Source organism: Oryzias latipes, chromosome 19 (genome assembly GCF_053564925.1).
Source record: "Oryzias latipes strain Hd-rR chromosome 19, Olatipes_Hd-rR_3.1".
Classification (NCBI taxonomy): domain Eukaryota; kingdom Metazoa; phylum Chordata; class Actinopteri; order Beloniformes; family Adrianichthyidae; genus Oryzias; species Oryzias latipes.
Genome location: NC_136255.1, coordinates 20,530,238 through 20,551,579, shown reverse-complemented (window position 1 = coordinate 20,551,579; position 21,342 = coordinate 20,530,238). Strand labels below are relative to the sequence as shown.

General features: G+C 36.9%; 1 protein-coding gene and 1 long non-coding RNA gene across 2 annotated transcripts in view; one reads left to right on the top strand and one right to left on the bottom strand.

Annotated features, from left to right (window-relative positions):
* Positions 1-13,786, top strand: part of ngfrb (nerve growth factor receptor b) — a 31,936-nt gene extending 18,150 nt beyond the window's left edge. The window contains exons 4-6 of the mRNA XM_023949566.2: positions 4,684-4,948; positions 6,857-7,017; positions 10,343-13,786. Of these exons, the coding sequence (XP_023805334.1) occupies positions 4,684-4,948; positions 6,857-7,017; positions 10,343-10,686 (770 nt within the window). The 3' untranslated portion in view covers positions 10,687-13,786. The remainder of the gene's footprint in view (positions 1-4,683; positions 4,949-6,856; positions 7,018-10,342) is intronic.
* LOC144987855 (uncharacterized) lies at positions 7,626-9,440 on the bottom strand. The gene is made up of 2 exons (XR_013651527.1): positions 9,319-9,440; positions 7,626-9,190 (listed from the first exon to the last, which is right to left on the bottom strand). It is a non-coding gene; the product is annotated as an uncharacterized LOC144987855 (long non-coding RNA).
* Positions 13,787-21,342: the final 7,556 nt, after the last annotated feature.

Sequence of the window (21,342 nt, the reverse complement as noted above, 5' to 3'; positions counted from 1 at the left end):
TGTGAAATAAAGTATAGGGAAGTGTTCCTTAAAAGTCCAACCTTTTATTTGTGGTTATGTATTTGGATCTGCTACATATGTATTAAAGTTAATTACTGCACTTTTTAGTGTAGGCTCTCTTGCATTGCCTTAGATAGGAGTCGCCAATTCATAGATTCAAAGTCACAAGGGTCACAAGATTGCTGAAACTTATTCGGGTACTGTCAGGCGAAGGTGGATACACCTGGGACAATTTACCAGTACGTCACAGAGCCACACAGAGACACAAACTACAGATATTCACACTTAAGTGACAATAAGAGTCTCCATTTAACCGAAGAAGCATGTTTTTAGACTGTGGGGAGAAGACAGATTGCCCAAAGAAAACCCACAATGGACAGGGAGAACTTACAAAGTATTGGACCCAGCCGGGATTTGAGGCTTCTCAATGTGAGGCAAGAGTCCCTACCACTACACCAGAAGGGTTTTAGATTATATTTTGTGATATTCCATTCAGTTTTTGATTATGTAATTTTATGTTACTACTAATGTGCATATTAGTATGTTTATTGACGTCAACAACAATGTTTGCAAAGTGTCTTCCTGAAAAGAACGATCTGCATTCAGCCAACAAATAATGAGAGTCAGGAGAACAAGCAGAGCTTTAGAACACGGAGAAGTTCAGAAAGCTTCTGAGAGTGGAATAGGGAGAGCAGATGCTGAGAATGCATCTTGGTCGATAAAAGCGATGAAGTTACTCCTCTGCACTCTCGGGTTTCTCTGGTTGACCTCTACCATTGTTGATCGCGTTCAGTAACAGAAGAGGCACTCACACAAACAAACTAAAATGTGTGCATCCCATGCTCCAGTCCACATACATACACAAATATGAAGGTGTAGCTGTATTTTGAGCGTGAACAGGCAAGCAGGTTCATGCTGGTAGTGATCTGAGAAACGTTAATAAGTCAAAGCAGATCAACAAAACAGGGTAAAGAAAGTTTGTAATGTATTCCTTTGCACGGTATTTCACTTGCTCACCACTGTTATTTTAAGGCATGTGTGGTAATTGCATTTCAGGTTTGTTGGGCAGGTAGTGGCAGCAGCAGGTAAAAAAACAGGCTTCTTATTTCATATAGCTTAATTCTAAAGTCATCCTTTAAAGTACATGTTATCAAAATGTCAACACCTGGTTAGAAAGGTTTGGAAGAGCCAGAAATTACAAGTTCAGGTGTGGCAAAAAATAAAAGTTACACTCACATCCCGCTGCAGACACTTAAGCACAGAGCACCAACCCACCTCTCTGTTATTATTACACTGTTATTGTTATTAGGCCTGAATTTCCTGTCACAAGACCTTTATCAGACAAAGCTAGGATTACAATTTTGTTCTTTGATTTAGCTGCCAATCAGGAATTACTTGAAAACGGTCGTGCTCTTGAAATGGAAGCCTTTAAGAGACAGAACTGGTCATTTCAAAACATGTTTTTCTTTTTTAAAACTTTAATGACTTTCATAACTACGCTGGAGTCTCCTGAATGAGCGTGGGAAGGTTGTCTTTACTCACATGAAAACCTACAAAAGAAAAGAAAGACCTGACCAAGCACAGCTCATAATGGCTATTGTTGGGAAGCAGCATTATGTTAAAGACCACTGTGCCATAATGACTTGCAATCCATCTGACTTTGAAAGGCAAGTTTGATCTCAGATCAAAGTTTCAGTTTCACACGTGTTAGCATAGTCCCACATCTCGCATGGGTGCAGAATCCATGTTATTTCATTTCTTAAGCAGAGTCCAGCAACAGCTGAGTAAAGAAATAAAGGTCAGTCTCAAAAGTGTCATGGGCAAGAGAGGGCAATCCAAAATTAACCAAAAAATAAAACTTACCAACCCCCTACAAACACACACACAAACAAACAAAGAAGCAAAACAACCAAAAATATCTAAATAAGTAAAAATAACATGAAAGACAAAAAACGTAACACTGGATGGACAGATGGACAAATATAGACAGATGAATAGATAGATGAACTGATGTGATGATAGCATGGTTTTCTAATCATTTTAGGAGATAGATAGATAGATAGATAGATAGATAGATAGATAGATAGATAGATAGATAGATAGATAGATAGATAGATAGATAGATAGATAGATAGATAGATAGATAGATAGATAGATAGATAGATAGATAGATAGATAGATAGATAGATAGATAGATAGATAGATAGATAGATAGATAGATAGATAGATAGATAGATAGATAGATAGATAGATAGATAGATAGATAGATAGATAGATAGATAGATAGGCACCCCAAAGTCTCACCCCCCAATATTCTACCTGCACCTCCATAGCAGTGCTGGCTAAATCCTGGCCTTCAGTCCCCTGTGAAGCAGAACACATACCGAGAGGTCAGTAGTTCAGCAGAGGAACTTGGAACCCACTCTTCTTTGCAGTGATGGCATTCAAAGGGTAATTACGCAAAGAAGAAGTGGAAGAGATGAAACAAATCTCATATAGTAGAACCGGTTAGCTTTGACACAGGACAAAACTAAATAAATTAATGGGGAAAAAACTTGCTCAAACAATCAGCAAATGGAGGATAGTTGCAGGCAGAGGTGAAAAAGGGGAGGAAGTCAAACCATCAAGGGAGGGGATATTTGTGCTGGACAAAGAAGATTTCTGTCATTGAGTGGTGTCTCATTTCGTGTTTGTGTGTGTGTTGGTGGGCAAAGGAAATGTGAGGAGAGGCAGACAAGCTATAGTGATGACGGCGATAGTGGTACGCATTTATCCGTGTTTGTCTATCTTGCTGCCCATTGAAGACGGCAGGACGCAACTTGATATGTTCCAGTGATTCATCAGAGGCCTCTTTGTGTTGCATTTCTCAACTAACTAGAAAATCCAAGTAGCATCATAGAACAAACAAAAGATAGACTTCAGTTAAATTAAAAGATAAATGAAATAATGATAAATAATGATGATGGCATTGTTTGATAAATCAAATCAACAAACGTGTTTACAAGTTTGTTTCATTTTCTGCCCATGTTTCTGCTGATGCCAGCTTTGTAACTTCCTTGCTACTACTAGTGAAATTAGCAACCCCTCCTGTAACTTTCCCTTTAAAAAAAATCCATCTATCTAGCTTTCCTGACTTATATTCACAATTTATTTCAAAACTGGAAATAACAAACTCAACTTCATATTCAGGAAAATTAAGTTTATTTGTCTACAATAACATTTAATTATATTTTACCTTTTTTTTAAGCTCATGTACTAACTTTTACCCAAAACTAAATTTTTTACACTACTTTTAAGGTACGATCACAAAAAATATTTCACATTTTGACTTTAAAATGTCAACTGGTGCCTTAAATTAGCTCCATAGCAATTACACTCCCATCAAATAAAACGTATTAGAATTACCTTTTATTAAAACTGAATATTAAAGAACCACTCTGATAAAAATTGTGTTTTTGTGTTCTTAACATGTTCTTGCAGCTTTTTTTTTGATAATGATGGAGGACATATATTTAGAAATGTAAGCTCAAAATTCCATTTCTAAGTATTTCTTTATTCAAATCGTGAATAAGGGGCAGATGAAAAAAATGCAATTTAAAAAAAGATTGTGTTTGTTATTCAAAAAATGCAATGGGTGGGCCACAAGCTTCCTGCTCTGCTTCATTCTGATGCATCCGCTCGTAGACGAATAGATCCATGTGTGTCTTTGTTTTAACTCGTCTGAGCTGGCATCTGGCTCAAAACTGTCTGGCTGGATAGCTCCAATAGTGCTCGCCAATTGTGCCGCACCGCTGAGGTTAGGTTGGGGGTTTGAGAGGCTCTAAGCTAACGGGAAAGCGTGTAAACAGAGAGCTCTCAGTAACAGAGAGGGGAAGAGGGGGTGGTGTTGTTCTATGTCCACAACTCAAAGGTGAATATCTAATGAATCTCTGCTGCTCTGCAGAATCTATGTCCTAGATAATTACTTTTACCACTATACTATACTATACTTGTACTTATACTACTATAGCATAATCATAACTAAAAGACCACTGGGAACACTTTGAAAATAGCTCAAAAGATGAGTGGGACTTTCAAATTATATAGTGAAGATTTCACCATACAATATAGTGTATGTATCTTAAGAAACAGAAAGGAGTGCTAGGATATACAATAAAACATATAATTAAACAAACAAGTCAAATTCACTTAGTTTGTTATGAAATGCATAATTGTATTGGTAATGAACGACATCCCACTGCAGAAAAACTACATTACCCTGTCCATGTTTGTTGTCTAATGCCTTAAGTCACAAAATCTGAGTCTTGACTAGTCTAGTAAAACAGCCCTTTTCTGTTTTTGTGCATTTGTATTGTTGTCATCTTCACTTTGAACTGAGTGTCAATGTAGCTATTGATGTCATGCCTGAGGGAAGCTTTCACTGTATAAATAATTACATGCATAGTGCTGAGATACAAGGCAGTGATACAAGACTCGGAACATGTTGTGACATGAAGCTGATCAAAGCCCTGAGGAGGTCATAAGTAGCAAGTGGAGATTTAAAAAGAAAAAATGGGTTATTGGGTTCAGCAAGTAAATAGTACACAATAAATACTAAGTTCAGACCTGTGTAAGATTTTTATTTACTGGTTAAGAGTATTCTAACTGTACACACCTGTCTTCTTTACTGCTTCGACTTCCAAGGGTCAGACACTTTTGACCCATCTTACTCACCAAGCCCAACTGAGGATGGCTTACTGGATTACCTCCCATCAGAGTTCCCCACTGACAGCATCATCGCCAACACTGCCAGTACCACCAGTACCACCAGTACTACCATCACCACCACCACCAGCACTTTTGGGGAATCCCTGCTGAGAAAAGGACTGAACGACAAGCTAATCCCCATCTACTGCTCGATCCTGGCAGCGGTTGTTGTTGGTCTGGTGGCCTTCATCATCTTTAAGAGGTAACAGTCACTCAGTAAGCTAAGCGAAGAACTTTACATGGTCTGCTGTTTTAGACACACAGGCTGTGAATGATAGTGTACATTGACATATGTATGTAACGCAGGGGAAAGTGACAAAATTTCAATTCTTTTGCTATCTTTTCTGAAAAAATAAAAATAAATAGACTTTTCAAAACCCCTAGCAGATGTTTGCTCTAGGATCAACTTATAAGATTTAGTTTTTAATTTGTTGAAAAATTAGGCCAAAAAATGGGGTTATGGACATAAATTAAACCAATGTTCAGTATTTAGGATGTATTTGTAATTTACTGTCACAGAGAATTGATCTTTTGCAGGATTTTTCCCTTACATCCACTCTAACTACTTGGTGAGTAACATGCTTAAACGATTTATAGTAAATTGCAGTTTGTAAGTTTGTACATTTAGAATGGATCCAAAGTCGAGGCGAGACGCTGAAGCAGCTTTTTCAGCAGCTGTTTAAGAGGCCTCTCCACAGAGTTTTCCCTGTTAATCCCCAAAGGAAATTCTGACAGATTTCATCTCAGTTACACCTTAGTTTTATCACCGTATTGATTGTCTAATGGATCTGGCATGATAGCACTGAACTGTTGGTTACTTAGCTGTTCTTGGCAAAGAGAACACAACCACAACTGTTTCTTATACAGTTCAACTCCAATATTTATGACTACGTCAATAGTTCACAAAAAAGGGAGCCGGTTTAGCTCGTGCTGGATTGCGGTGCCTTCCGTCCGTGAAACCAGGGTTCGACTCCGGGCTGCTCCCTGTTCCCTTTCTCTACCTCTGTGCCGGTCCCAAGCCCAGTTGCTTTGTGAGGGTTGCATCAGGAAGGGCATCCAGCGTAAAACATTGCCAAGTTTACCCTGCAACTCGTTTGCAGTGGCAACCCCTGATGGGAAAAGCCGAAAGGGAAACAATAGTTCACAAAAAGGTCCTTTTTCACAGAAAAAGAATTGGTTTCCCAAAAGGGGTTTACAGCAATCCATCTTTTGCATTTATCGAATAATTTACAAATTCAGACTTTTGATTTAGGAGTTTAAAACGTAATACTTGAGTTAGGATAGGATTTAGGATTCTTATATTTAGGTTCAAGACCAACTCCTTGTAAAGGTGTTTAAGACGGTTGTATTCAGCTTTTTGGAGGATGGGTAATGTCTTTACAAGGGATAAAATTTTGCATTTAGTCATTAATTATGAAATCGCAAAAGACATGATTTGATAAAAAATCTAGAAAACAATTTACCTAAGTTGCAAAGTAATTTGATATTTTTCTTAACGCAGAGAAAATGGAAACTGAATTCATAATTAACTCAACAATAGTATTTTGACTAATTCACTAAATTATTGGTTATTTGAGTTATACAGAATTTCTAATACCAAACTATTATTTTATTCCTCATTATATTTAGCGTTCTTTCCTGTATATTGTTGTTGATGTGCGCATCTCCAGTTTTTACTGGTACAAACAAATGAAAACAGATGTTTTTCACCTTGGGTGGAATCAGTGAAGTTTCTTCAGAACTCAGCTTAGCTCGTTCACCTTGTAATAAATTTATTTAATTAATGTCACATGTATTCTTTAGCACACGTCATACAACCTTCACTGAAATGGGCTGAAGGCTGCTTAATAGATAACCTTTGGTCTGCCTGTTGGTACATTCCCTGTGTGGTGAGATATGGCAGAAAAGAGTTTCCCATGACCATAAACCCTTTCAAGTATGGAACATATTGACACGTTTCCAGCAAATTTAAAATAATTTTTAGTCAATCTACTAATAAAATCCAAATTTTTGTTGGATCAAATGATGGTGTTTGTTGTAACACTGGACCTAATTAAAAATTTAGTTGGATTTGATGAATTTCCTGATTTTTTTTTTTTTTTTTGTGCAGGTGGAATAGCTGCAAGCAGAACAAGCAGGGAGCCAACAACAGCACGACCAACCAGAACCAGACACCATCACCTGAAGGGGAGAAGCTGCACAGTGACAGTGGCATCTCTGTGGACAGCCAAAGCCTGCAGGAGCAACAAGGCCAGACTCAGACACACACAGGTGCACCGACTATTCAGTCCCATCATCAGGAACACATGAAAGCTTTCATTTCTCAATTCTTTATGCTTTGAGCCTATGGGTGTGAAAAAAGTTTAAACAAAGTTTCACTTGCATGGAATTCTCTAACTATGAAGTGGCCGAACAAGTTTGCATGTCTGTTTTCTCACGTGCTTGTACATGTTCATCCTTTACTGTCATTAAAAAACTAACAAAAAAACACTTTTCCTCATGTAGACATTGGATGGCCTTCCTTACCCTGAGGCAGCGCTGACCTGTTATAACATACAGTAAATTAGTCTGATGATTAAAAATGACAAGACCACTATTTTGGGACTAACATCCTAGCAATTTTTTAAGATTTACATGCTTTTTGAAATGTACATTTTATAGTACTGTGTAACAAAAAATATCTAAAAGTCAAGAGTTAAAATATTTCAAGAAGTCTACAAAGTAATAGTTGTTAGTTCTAGCATTTTTTTATTGGTTAATTAAAAATCTTTTTTTTAACAGTTTAAGAGCACACTGCCTGAAGCCCTTTGAACACACTTAATATCAATAAAAAAAGTACTAATTTGAAGCTGGAAAAAAGTGACCGAACAGCTGACAGCTCTTTGAATTGTCTCATGCTTCTTTTAATTTGAAATTTCCACAGTCTCAAAAACAAAATGTACAGGCCTTTAGCAAAATATGGGCACTTTGATTGCTTTGTATTCAATTAAACCGCCTTGAAATGTCTCAAGTTTAAAGGGTAGTTAAAAACTAAAGTTTTTGTTCATGTTTGTTACTTGTTTCTTACATTGAGTCTGTCAAGACTGCAAACGGCTCTATTAAATTGACTCTGGCAGTTTTCAGGGCTTTGGGTTTCACTTTTCACTAACTTGTGGCGTTGGACCCAATATGCATTAAACAGTAACAAGTTTGGCGGCAGAAGCATTAGCATTTTGTAAATATGCTTGAACATAACAAAACCCATGGAGCATCAAAAGAGTGACAAAGCAAGAAAGAACCAAAATCCAGATGCTTGTACACACTGAGGACAATGAACTGACATAAAAACAGCTGTGGATGATTGGCAACCTACACCTGATGTGACCGACTGGGGGACAACTAAACTGCACAATCCTCACATAACTACATGTTAGTTCATAAATTTCAAAGTATTCTCCTTTTTCTTAACAGCTTCTGCGTGAAGTACATTTATACTAAAAAACTGTTTTTTTTTCCAAACTTCTTGCCACTTCTGTTTTGATTAAGTCCAACATTTTCTTGACTTATCAAAATTACAACATGCAGATAAAAAAAGTTAAATATGCTGGACGTAGCTCAAGTATAATAAATACCCGCTCTGATGAAAATTGTGTTTTGGTGTTTTTAATGTGATCTTGTAGCTTTTCTCTGATGATCACAGTGGTGGAGCTAGCACATTTTAAATGGGGTGGTGGGAGGGGGACAGAAATCTTTGGCCATTACAAAAAAACACATTTTTCAATCAGTTTTATTATTGATATCAATAAGAAAACAGCAGTTATTTTAGCTGAGGTGCTATTATAGACACTTGTATTGATGTTTTCTTTACTCCTTGACACCTGAATTTTCCTTCAATTATGAACAATGGGTTTTGTATTCAAGTAAATGCTAAATAAAGCTGAGATTGTAAATTTGACAATAGCACATAAAATTGATAGAATTTTAAGTTTTTCTCAAATCTGCAATAAGCAGCATCTGCCAGATGATTCAGAAAAACACATGTAGCTGTAACTGACAGAACAAATGCACTACCATAAATGCAGAAATCACAAACACAAAGCTCAGTAGAATTGTCCTTTCAATGCAGAAAGTGTGCATTGGTTCAGTCCAGCTGTGAAAAGCAGTTGTTGTATTTGTGTGGGCACACATGAATGTTGCGTTCTCCACATTTGAGTCTGGCTCTTCAGCGCTGACGCTCGTTTACCACCACTCATCAGTGTCCCTCAGCATCTGTGTGGACTTCCCGTGCAGTAATTATGTTTGGCTGTACCTCAGTGGTTCTTCCTCTCAAACCGCTGAAGGAGCTGCTGGTTTCCCTCCTGCAGCTTCAGCACGAATGGGTTGCAATGTTCATGATGTGTGTCATCAAAGTCTTGATCACTGCCTCTCCCATCGTCTGTCCACTCACTGCTGCTGATTTCATCACCTAGTTTAGAAAAAAAGAAATTAATTTAGAAAAGAGCAGCATTTACCTCTATTCACTGTGTTTAAACAGTTACATTCATAAAGATCACAGACAAGCTGAAACTCTGTGCAACTGGATTTTGTAATTACCTGGTCCAGGAGTGTATTTTTCATCCTTTTCTTATGGAGACATCTGTCCTCATTGTCCTCAGGTGTGGGGATGTCCACGTGCTGCTTTCCATTCTGCTTTCGTTCATTTTTAGAACACATCTAAAGAGCAATATAAATCACATTTATCCTACCACAATATTTCTAAAAATAACTATAAATACTCTGTGGAAGAGCAGTTTCTTAAGAAACTATGCCAGAATGTTGACCGCTTTTTAGCGGAGCAGACGGGAAAAAAAATGCCATTTAAAAAGAGCGTATTAGTGGCATAGATAATACACTGGCTACGCCACAAGCTTTCTGCTCCGCTCCGTTCTGATGCATCCGTTTGTAGACAAATATGTTCTATGTTCTCGTTTTCCCTGTCCGAGCAGGCATCTGGCTCAAAACTGTACGACTGGATAGCTCCAGTATTGCTCGGCATTTAAGTTGCACCACTAATGATAGGTTGGGGTTTGAGGGGCTGTAAGCTAGTAAGAGAGCGTGTAAACAGATAGCTCTCAGTAATAAAGAGAGGATTGGGGGCGGTGTTGCTCCTTGATTAATTTCAATTGAACTCCTGCCATTCTCCAAAAATTATCTTCCAGAAAACAACACTGTTTTTTTTTGTTTTTTTTTTTGGCTTAAAAGGCATGACCATAATGAAAAGAACACTGGGAACACTTTTACAAAAGGTCAAAAATGATCGGAGTGGGACTTTAAATGCTTTTAACCCCTTCATGCCTGATTGTATTTCCAGAAAAAATGTTTGTCAATGCTTTTTATGATCAAGTTGATGCTAAATTAAGCACAGTCCTGAATTTAAAAGTATACATTGCAAATTACAGACATACAGCATGAATACTGCATGAAGATGTTAAATTTGTCTTTTGCCAGTTTTTCAATATTTTAAATAGTCAAGTGAGAAATCTACAAAAATAGATACAAAGGCTCTACTGTTACAGTGTGAGATATATGAACAAATATTGTGTAATTGAAATGGATGATCTCTTTTTTTTTCTCACAGTTGTCTCCATGGATGAAGAGCCTTGTTTACTCCTTCCTCTCATCGCCAGAGAGAAGCTGGAAACACTTCTTTTCCGAGGCGGTGAAGGCAAAAACTGCAACCACATACCAGACAGCGACTGGTACAACCTGGCAGGCCTTTTGGGATACGAGAGTGAGCGGATTGCAACTTTCCAGCAGGAAGAGCATCCTGTCCGGGCGTTGCTCTCGGACTGGGCGAGGAAGGATTGTGCCAGCATCGACGCCTTGTGCGCGGCGCTGCGCAAAATCAATCGCGAGGACATCGCCCAGAGCCTGGTAGTCAGCCCAACCGTTGCAAATTCCAATGCCACTTCTGTTGTGTGACCTGAACTGTGAGCAAAAACTTAACCCCTGAACCTGAATCACATTTGAAAACCTCTACTTTCAAAACTTGATCAATCACTTTTTTTTTTACAAGTCAAAGTAAGGTGCGCTTTTTGGCTAAGTGCCACAAAATCCTCGCCTTATAACGCTCACCTTTACATTTCTGTTCAAACTCCATCTTACAAAAAGTCTTCAAACTTCAGAATCATTCCAATTTCCACTCTATTTAACCTTTAGCCTTCATCTTATGACTTAACTAACCATTCTGTGCCGGCAGACTTTGAACAGAGATCGTTGCAGAAACCTAATTCCTAACCCTTGAACTTGATCCTCTGCATTATCTCCTTATCTTCAGTTATGCAAAGCCACTGTGACCCTTATTTAAAGCAATCAGAAGCCTGTTTTCAACCCTTTCAATCTGCTCAAATCAATGATACCTAAGAAGCAGACCTGCTTTCAGAGCATACCCCTCAAGTGACATTATTCACATGCAACGTTAGTCTTTCTGAATGTCTCTTGGAGGTGCCTGGTATGTTTAGTTTTAGTTTTTGGGGATAAAGCCTTTGCGGTTCAAGACATCTGGATCTGTGGACAAATGGAAGAAGCACCCACTGCCTTCTTTTCTTCTGCTGAACTCCTCAACTCCATCCATATATGTGCTTTTATTTTGGAGTTGGGACAGCAACCTGTTTAAGGACTCAACCTTTTCCCATCAAATGCTGGTTGGACAGTCAACGGAGATCATTAGCCAAAGCGACGTGAATCTAGCTTATCAGCATGACAGGCTCACACATACTTATCATGAAAAAGAAATAATTTTAAAGCCATATTATCTTGTAACAAACCTATTTATTGTATGTACATTACTACAGACATAAACATAGCCATGCATGTATTGTACTTTAGCCACATAATGTTACCATATGTGTATTGACATCCGTATTCATTGTAGAGAGAGCAAAAAACTTCAGATCTTGTCCTATATGCTGTGTAAAGCTCTTATATGGGAACCGTATATTTTCTTAAAGCTATTATTTAAAGCAACATTTAAAAAATCTGTAATCGTGCCTAAAAATGCATAAATATGTCTGCAGAATAATAAACATGTATAGTCTGATTTAAACAAATCCATACACAAATAAAACAGAAATCAGGATTCAAAACTTAAGTTTTTAATTTAAAGTATCTATGAGAAGAATCCTAAAAGGGAAAGTCTGCAGCTTTATGTTTTTGCATATAGCTGTCATCAAGAATAAAATCATTAAGGCTAAATAACTGAAGAGTTTGGTTTGACTAAATTAGACTTTTAAAAACACAAAAAGTTGTGAACTTGAGGAAACAAGGCATGAACCTTTCAGAAGCACATGAGCCCCAAAATGCAATAGCATTTTACTCCTCAAATTAATTTGGCAGCAACAAAATCTGTAGCACGCATTGCCATTTTGTGATTTAACTAATTCAAAGGTCATTTTTGTGTATCTTTATTGTCTTTAATAAAATCTGTGCATATAGGATACTTCAGTTTGATTTTGACCTCCTGTTTGGTTCATTCCTGCTTCCTGTTAACACACCGCTGGCTCATTAAGGTCTTGTCCAAATTCCCTCACTACTCCCTATTTAGTGCACTGTTTAGGATTTAAGCCATTTTGTTCGGGTTTCCAAATCTACTGATCCAAACCTCAGAGCCGTGGAAGTCCCTGTGAAAAGCTAGTGTGCATTGATGCTCACAAGATTGAAAAATATAGATCATAATGTATTGAATTTAAACGATTTGTCATTTGGAAAAAAAAAGGATTCTTTTGAAAAAATTATCCAAGTTTTCATCATCAGAACACAGTAGATTCATAAATCGTCTTCGTAAAATGTTCATATTTATCAGTTTTTACTTCGGCAACTGAGTGACGGGCTTTTGTTGTTAAAGAAAAAAAAGATTATTATAACAATGTGTCAAAATTGCGTTGGAGTCCAAGGGACCTCACTATATAGTTTTTGTTAAATAGTTCAACAATTTTCTGTTTTTTTCCTCTTTCTCCTTTTGTAACTTTACAACCAAAGCAGAGTGCCTACATGCAGAAATCTAAATCAAGAGCATAAACAAATACCTACCTTTAAGATAGAAAACAATGGACCAAAACGCATTGAACAGCGACAAAGCTTCATTAGAAAAACCAAAACGTCTGTAGTTATTGTCATTTAGACTTACCAGGGAACATTAATGGTAACTAACTCAAAGCAGGTGTGATCAGTTGACAGCTGGGCTGAACAGAACAAGAAGTAAAGTAACATCAAAATGGAAATATAACAAATTCCAACTAAAAAGAAACTGCTAAATATAAAAATACACACAAAAACCAGGAAATAGAAACCAACATATTAAAGACATATAAAAAGTTTTATACTGGTTCCACAAAAAATATATTCATTGATTCCAACATTCCTCATCAATAAATCTGCTACATTCTTATTGATTATTGATTGGATAGAACAAAATTGGGATTTAAGGTAAGTTCCTTCAAACATAAAGTTTACATTTCTTAACACAGTAAATTACAGATTTGCGACTAAATGAACTACTGTAAGAATTTGTGTCTGCAGCAGACTATAGTGCCTAATCTTAATTCTGAATTTATTACTTAAAAATAATTGTTTTTTTGTGTTCTAGTGGCTGTGCAAGAATATTAATCATTGCAGAAGATGGAAGCCTTTAAAAACATAAAGCAACTGTTTACTAAATGTTTCCCCTGTCAAAAGCTGGAGTTTAAGGGGCTCATCTTTTTGGACACACACTTTTTTTGTGTGTGTCAGACAGCTGGTGAACTGATAGCAGAACTGGGTATATGTGTACGTACATGTTATATTTTATAAAGTAGACATAAAAATAAAAACTTGCAGAGCAGAGGTTTCACAGCCACCGTCCATCTATGTACATTTATTTCAAAAGGTTTAGCAAAGTGGAAAAAATGCTGTAAGACTGACATACACCAAATATTAATTTTAGGATCTCACAAACTATGAATGCTCATTGTTGACCTATTTATAATATGTTTTTGTAAATAACCTTCATTTCTACAAGTAAATAAAGTTACCGGTATTCAATTCATTCAATGTCTGCGCTGTTTCAATTTGCACAAAAGCAAATAAACACAACTCATTAAATGCTGTAAGTATAATGTAGGACTGTCTTGAACAAACCAATAGAAGTTATGCATATTATTTACAGTTTCATATAAAGTTCTATGGATTACAATTGTTTTGTTTTGTTTGGATCAGAGCACCATTATGTCAAGGCCAAATGAGTCAGACTAATTACCAGAGGGTTCAACACAGTGACCCCAAGTGAAAAATGATTGACGGTGTTCCTAAAAGGATGCAAAGTGGAGTGGATGTTTTTCTTTTCTTCAGTTTTACTGGCACTCGCTAATCACTGGTGTCACAGCAGCATAATAATAGGCTGTCATCACGACTGGACTTCATCTGCTGAGTGATTTCCCTAATTAACGATGCAGAAAATAGTCCACAATGAACTTCTGTGTTTTTGTTGGAATTCACACATATTCTGGCAAACAAATGTAATGGTTTAACATTAGGCTATGTTTAAAGTATTGAACGTGCGTTGCAAGTTAAACCAGGTTGAAGTTTGACCAGGTAGAGACTCGGATTTGGTAGTGACAAACAGATAAATTCCCCTTTAATTCATAGAAGTACAAACCGTTTGAAAATTGATCATAGAGGATAAATTAACAATTTTGGTTTTTTTTGCCCGGCTGGAATTATTCGTGAGATGTGCACAGCTACGGCATTTCACACCAAATCTCTTCCAGCTGTAGATGGATAAACAATAGAAAAGAAAAAGATAAAGAAGTCCCTCCTTGCTTCTCCAGTGTTAACACCATGCGATAAACGCGCATTCAAGAACACAAGTTTAGTGTGTTCTTGAACAGGCATCACATGCCTGGTGTGTGCATATCGTAATAGTCTGCCATTTTTGAGACCTGATTCAATACAGTTAGTCCAAGATATTTGGTTTTCTTCTTCATTTTAGGTTAATCCAGTTCTGTTTGTCTAGATCAGGAAAAACATGTCAGGTTAAGGATCAGCCCTAGTATCTACTCTACATCTCCCAGTGGTTATGGAAAACAGATTACTGCTGCTAACCTCCAGTGAGTCGTTAGCAAGGAATGCTTGACACTTGAAGAGAACCATGTGTGCAGACGTGACTTATGGTGGTAAAAGGGGATAAGTCATGTTGAGTTTAGGCGACCAGTTAACTTTTGACCGCACATAAGGGAGAGCCGAGGACCTGCTTGCACTAAGCGATCCTGCATGTTGTTTCTAAAGAACCATGTGATGATAAAAAGTATACAAATTTTGTGTAAACTGTAATTTTAGTACTAATCAAATAACATGAAATCTATCAAACTATCATCTTTTTGAGGCTGAACCCCCCCCAAGATTGTGGTTTTTAACTCAAGGGGCCTCAAAGTCTGTTGCGATAGGGCGGTGTTTTTCAACCAACCAGTTTGCACACTAGTGTGCTGTGAGAGAAGGTCAGGTGTGCAACAAACATTTACAATCACAAGAATATCAGCTCTCTGTTCTTTAAAGTAGAACCAGGTTTCACACTGAGTAGTTTCCCGACAGCTTTGTGGAGCTCTTCAAAATAATTTCCCAGAATCTCTCAACATCTTCCGTGTCTTTCATAAGGAGGGCAAGAAAAACTTTGTACAGTAGCCACGCCCACATGTGATGGGAGCGTCAGGTTTATAAACACACTTTTGTGCAAGTGTCAAGCAGCGAGTTTGATTCACGTTAAAACAAATGCGAAGGATCCTATTTAAAAACGAAATTACTGTTTAGAAAGAATATAATTTTATTTGGTTGTTGTGAGGTTATAAAACTGTATTTTAATTCATTGGGGCGAAAACAGCTTTCTGGGTAAATTTTCAACTTCGTTAGTTGAAAATATTATTGAAAACTATTGCAACCTTTAGGAAAAACAGCTGAAACTTCACATTTTTTGTGCCTCAAATATTACAAATATGTACATAAGATTGTGAAGGGACTGTACATCAACACAAACCAGAGTTTCTCTTTCTTTTAATTTTTAGTTGCTGGTGAGCCAAAGGATTGTTTTTATTATTATTATTAATTTTTCTTACTTTTTGATTTCCTTAAAATGCAAAAAATTGCGAGAAGAGGTGCAAAACTCTTTGTGGCACAACATAATTTTTGCTTATTTTCTTTGATTAGAGTTATGGAACCACAAATGCAAATTTTCATCTATTCAGTCTTTTATTTATATTAAAAACTGTATCAAATTGATGAAACTCTTTTCAGTCTTTAGAGCTGTCAAAATTCATGATAATTTGGAGCTTTTTGGGCTCATGATTTAATGTTTTTTTTTATACATTTTATTTAGCTTTTTTTTTATATTAGTATGGACACGGTATATCTTTCAACTTTTGGTTTCCATTTTTGCTTATTTATGTTTTCCCTGTCACAAAGTTCTAGAATCAATTTGGATTGGAGGTTACAGTCCAAATACTACTAAAGCATGATTTTCAATGGCCCCATGTTTTTAAAAGGCACTTACTGAGATGAGGCTAAAGGTCAAAGGCATCTTCGTCCATGCATTATATGGAAACAAGCTCTCTGAGGAACTCTGTAGATGTTCATGATGATAAACAGCTGACTGATGCAAGTCTTCAGATCATCTTAGTCTTCAGTGGTCACAGTGGACTGTAACTGGATCTCAAACACAAGGTTTGTCCTCTGAAAGGAGCCAAAGGTGTTTCTCTGTTGGACAGTTGGGGAAAAAAGAAATGAATCTGAGGTCAAAGGTTACTTTTTGACCTGCTGCTAGTGGGGACGTTCTTGGACTTGAATGGAGGTGGATTTGAGGGTTAGTTTCAGCAAAACATGAAAGAATGTTTTCGGGTTGGTTGGAAACCTGACGCATGACATATTAATAAGATGAAAAACAAACAATTTTCTTTGTTTTTTTTAAGGTTTTCAGATTAACTATGGCAAGACGGCAACATAAAGTGACAGCTTTATTTTAGAATTGAGAGCAGAGACTATATCGACAACGAATTTGCTGCTGTGTTAACACATCACAAAGGACTTGGAATCACTCTTACAAGCTGTCTGTCTGTTAAAAATGAAGTGATGCGGTTTCCATCATTGTCCTTTGTGCTCCTCTTCCTCTTCAATCACCTGCCTGTGTTTGCTGGAACACTGAATCAGACTCTGCCGGCAGCCCACACAATTAAGTGTAGAGTGATGAAATGATATCTCCGGTGTGGGCAAATGGAGGGATAGAGAGGCGAAATGGGAAAGGGTTAGTCCATTCTATTTCCTCTGAGACTCAGAGGAACTCTGTTAGGTATTTAATCGAGACATTTTTCATCTTTTTCCACTTGGGCATATTCTACAGTTCATCTACAAGTTCTTACTTTTTTGCTTCTCTTTATAAATGACTTTTATTTTAGTGTTACCTTGATCATTTCTATGTGAAACCCCAACATTGTTATTTTCTAAACAGAAAATGAACAGACCTCTTGTCAATTATTGTCCATTAACCGACCTTTTTATAGGTGTTAAATAAACATGAAAAGTAAATTAAGTTAGTTTGATGATTATCTGTACTTCAAACGATCAAATCCCACTCATTTCCTGAGGAATTAAATATAAAAAAAAAAAATAATGTTGGAAAACTGCAAGAATAATGACTCTTCCTGGTTTGGACTTTTTTTCAGTGGTTGCAAAAGTTTATTGTTAGCAGAAATAAATTAAAAATGAAAAACATTTGAAATAAATTTAATCAACATTTTAATTTTTCAATTCAAATAATTATTGTATTTCTGTTTGAAAGGCCAAAGTCAAAGAAGGAAGTCTTTGTAGTGAACTGAACAGGATTTGGAGTATTTCCATGTCACATGCAGTAGACTGAAGCCATTAAGGCATCAGCACTTTAATTGCATTTCATGTAAAGCCACAAGTCCTGTTCAGTGTTTCTATTTATGTCTCTTCTCTCTGTACCAGATGCTACATTGTAACATCAGCAGCACTGTTAGAAAAACCTTTGCCTGGAAGATGTTGGCTAAAGAAATGTATTACTTTGCCTTTACCTTAGAGGAGACGCTAATATTCTATTGGTGGATTTGCTTGATCCTACATCAACAAACTGTCAGAAATTTAGACAGCTAATATACCTCCAAGGGTTGACTTGCACATGAAGGAACAAAACCTTATAGTGACACCAGAGACAGATGTCCATTTTAAATTGTGCAACCTTGTAATCCTGGAGCTACTTAAGATGCAATTAATGAAATTGTTTTTTTAACTGATGTTATTTGGTTTGTTCTACATGAAACTTAAATTTGTACATATTAGTAGATGATAAGGGTACAGGAAAGTAATGGGGATTAAAAGAAAATCTACTTTTTTAAGAATTTAGAATGATAACGTGTGTGCACAACCATCCCCGCTGTGTTTTGCTTGGTACTTCCCGGACAAGCCCCCAAGAAGAAAAGACCAATAGCAGGCTCACAGTTCAGCTCACAGTTGCAGGAAGGGGTAACTGTTAGCTGCTCACAGTTACCCCTTCCTGCAACTGTGAGCCATATTATCTAGAAAAACTACGTCATCTAATTACTCATGTTGCTAAGACTGCCACTTAAATGCTTTCAGCCACCAAGTAAAAAGCAGAGTGGCAAAAAACTAGAAATATGGCTAAGCTATATAGCTTTTGCAGTTTTTTCAAAGCAAAAAAGATTGAGCTGTGATGGTTAAAGTAGTCTGTAGGCTATTTTAAAGACTATGTTAGGCTTTAATCTTAATGGGGGGAGAATTGAAATGAGTAAAGATCATCCAACTTAACCACAGCAGGCGCAAATATACCTTCTCTGTTGGTTTGTTTGTTTTTTGAAGGTTTATTCACTGTTTCATGTTTACAATCAATCATAGAGCCAATGACATAGTTGGCTAATTGGGGTTATGTCAATATCCATTATGATTTATTTTTACAAATCAAATATATAAAATCTCTAAATGTAGTTTTATGTTTCTTACCAGCTTTTTCTGCTTTGAAAGTTTAAAGGTTTGAGTGGACATTACAGTGATTTTTTTTTAATGTTTCCTGGCTAAAAAGTGCATGAACAGATGAAGACATTTGGTCAATAACTGCATTGGACTCATTAATATTTTTTCGAAAAAACAGTTTCAGCAAAATATGCAAAAAGAACCAAAATATTTTTTTTGTAAAATCAATAAACTTATAATTTTATATAATAAAAAAAATGAAGGCAGTTGTAATTTCTTCAGATCTTAACTTTTATGAAACGTCTGGGTCAAAGAATGATGCAGGAACTGTACATAAGTGTAGGGCACTTTAAATAGAACCAACCAAATACACACAGAGGTAATTCTAGCTTTTAAATGCATCATTTAGAAACGTTAGTAAGACTTTTTTAGGTACAATTTCAGTAATCCGAGGCGTCCATTACCAGAAGCTTCTGTCATGGGGAACATCATTCATTAATCTGTCAATAAGTGAGCAAATGGGTACATTTCTGAAAATTGCCACTAATTGTGCACTTTTGAGCAAAACATTCTTACTGAAAGGGTCATCCTTTATCTGCATAGAAAATAGAGGGAATTATAACTTGTATTTTGCTGCTTGAAATCTGATTTATCATGAGAAAACCCAGGGACAAGCGCTGACATTCTGCATCTCATATAATACGTGGGCTGAAGTTTCAGTCCCACAGTCTCATCTCTGTGGTGAATGGAGGTAAAGAGTGATGGAAATGATGTCACATTATTATGGCCTCTAAATTAAAATGACAATAAGGTATAACAAAATTAATAAAGCATTACATTATTAGCATACACTGAGTAAACAATAGGGACAATCAATCCACTTAGCATAGGACTGCACAATCTACCACGAGGCTGCACTCCATGTTGTCACCACATAGCATGCACTGTAATTGAACAAGAAATACACAAAATACAGAGATTTTGAGGATTAAAATGATTAAAATCATACATTTATTATGTATTTTCTATGTATGTTTTAATGGAACGGACCGGTTAGGCTACTGTTGAAAGCTATTGATCGTTTGAAGGTAAAAACGACAAAAGGAAGTGCCAAGAAAGAGGCTGAATTCCTCTTCGCCGCCTGCAATCTTCTCTCAAACAACAATAAGAGCATTGTTTATAAAAAGTACCAGAAGCCAAGCAGAAAAAAATGAGCTGCTGGATGACCTCCACTGTTATTGTTGTTAGCTTCATGCGCCGTGATGGTCCACCTTTGACTGGAAATGCTCGCCTGAATTGCCTGGAGCATTCTAAACCATACCAAACCGAACCGGAGAGCAACACTTCGTAGAAATTAGGCTTTAGAGTACCTGAAAACCACAGTGCAACTCTTTGGCATGATGGGAATTGTTCCCACATTATCCAAAAGTCCAAAATGGGAAAATCCTAACGGCTTTCAGTTTAGATGTAAAGGATTTTTATCCAAATAAACATGTTTATGTCTTTAGACAAAATGACCTTGAAAACTCAGATTGCAGCTAATTTTTTAATGGATGTAAGAAAAAAAGTTCTACAAAATGCTTCCATAGAATCAGGTGCTTTGGATGTTACTTTCCATTATATTTCTCAGCTTTGTTATTGTGATGACAGACAGGGATTTCTTCGGTCAGCTGGAGTTGCAATCCTCCCTTTAGGCAGAATGTGTCGGAGCTTGCCTTTGTTTATTATTGCGAAATTGCTTTAAACTACTTCCAAATAGAGTGAAAGGCTTTGGACACTCCCAACAGGACAGTGTGTCAGGTATTTCTGGAAACATGGAAGAAATTCACTTAGTACGTAAATAAATATCTTAAACAGGTTAATAAAGTAGAAAACAAGTTACAATTACCCCCAAGCTTTGGGGGATTTGAGGGTAGCTGCTGCTTAAAAGGCTTCTGTCCTAATTAAAATCCAAGAAGGCTCATGTTGCTTGTTGCTCTGTACTAGTTTGTGAGCAGCAGGGCTGCAGCAGCTAATGCTGGCAGGCCCCACTTGGAGCACCTGTGGAAAGGGAACATTGTGTCCTAAGGAGAAAAAAAAAGAAACCTGCTGTCAACTGTTTATTATTGTAAGGCAAACGTGTAAAACTCTTCTTTACATTTTAGGTTCACTTCAGATTCAGTGAAAATATTTGAAAAGCCTGCAGGAAGAATAGTGGACAGTTTAAACTGTGGAATGCTTACATTCAAAGTGAACAAAAGTTCAACCCGTATGCATGTTTTTGGACTTTTAAGTCTGGATTTTTCCGCTTTTTGGATCGTGGAAGATTTATAATGGCACTCCAGTCATCCTTTGATCTATTTTAAAAGCGTTCCCAGTGGTCTTTTAAATGTGATTATGCCGTTTTGGGCCAAAATCAAAAAACCTGCGTTGCTTTCTATGGCACAGTTTCTGCAGATTGGCAGAAGTACATTTGAAATTCACCTCTGACTTGTGGGGGTGTGACTGTTGGTCGGGAGTAAGCCCAATTTCCATCATCTATCTGTTTCCATGCTCCCCTACTAGCTTACAGCCCCTCACAAGTCCAACCAAACATTAGCAGTGCTACAAAAATGGCAAGCGATATCAGAGTTA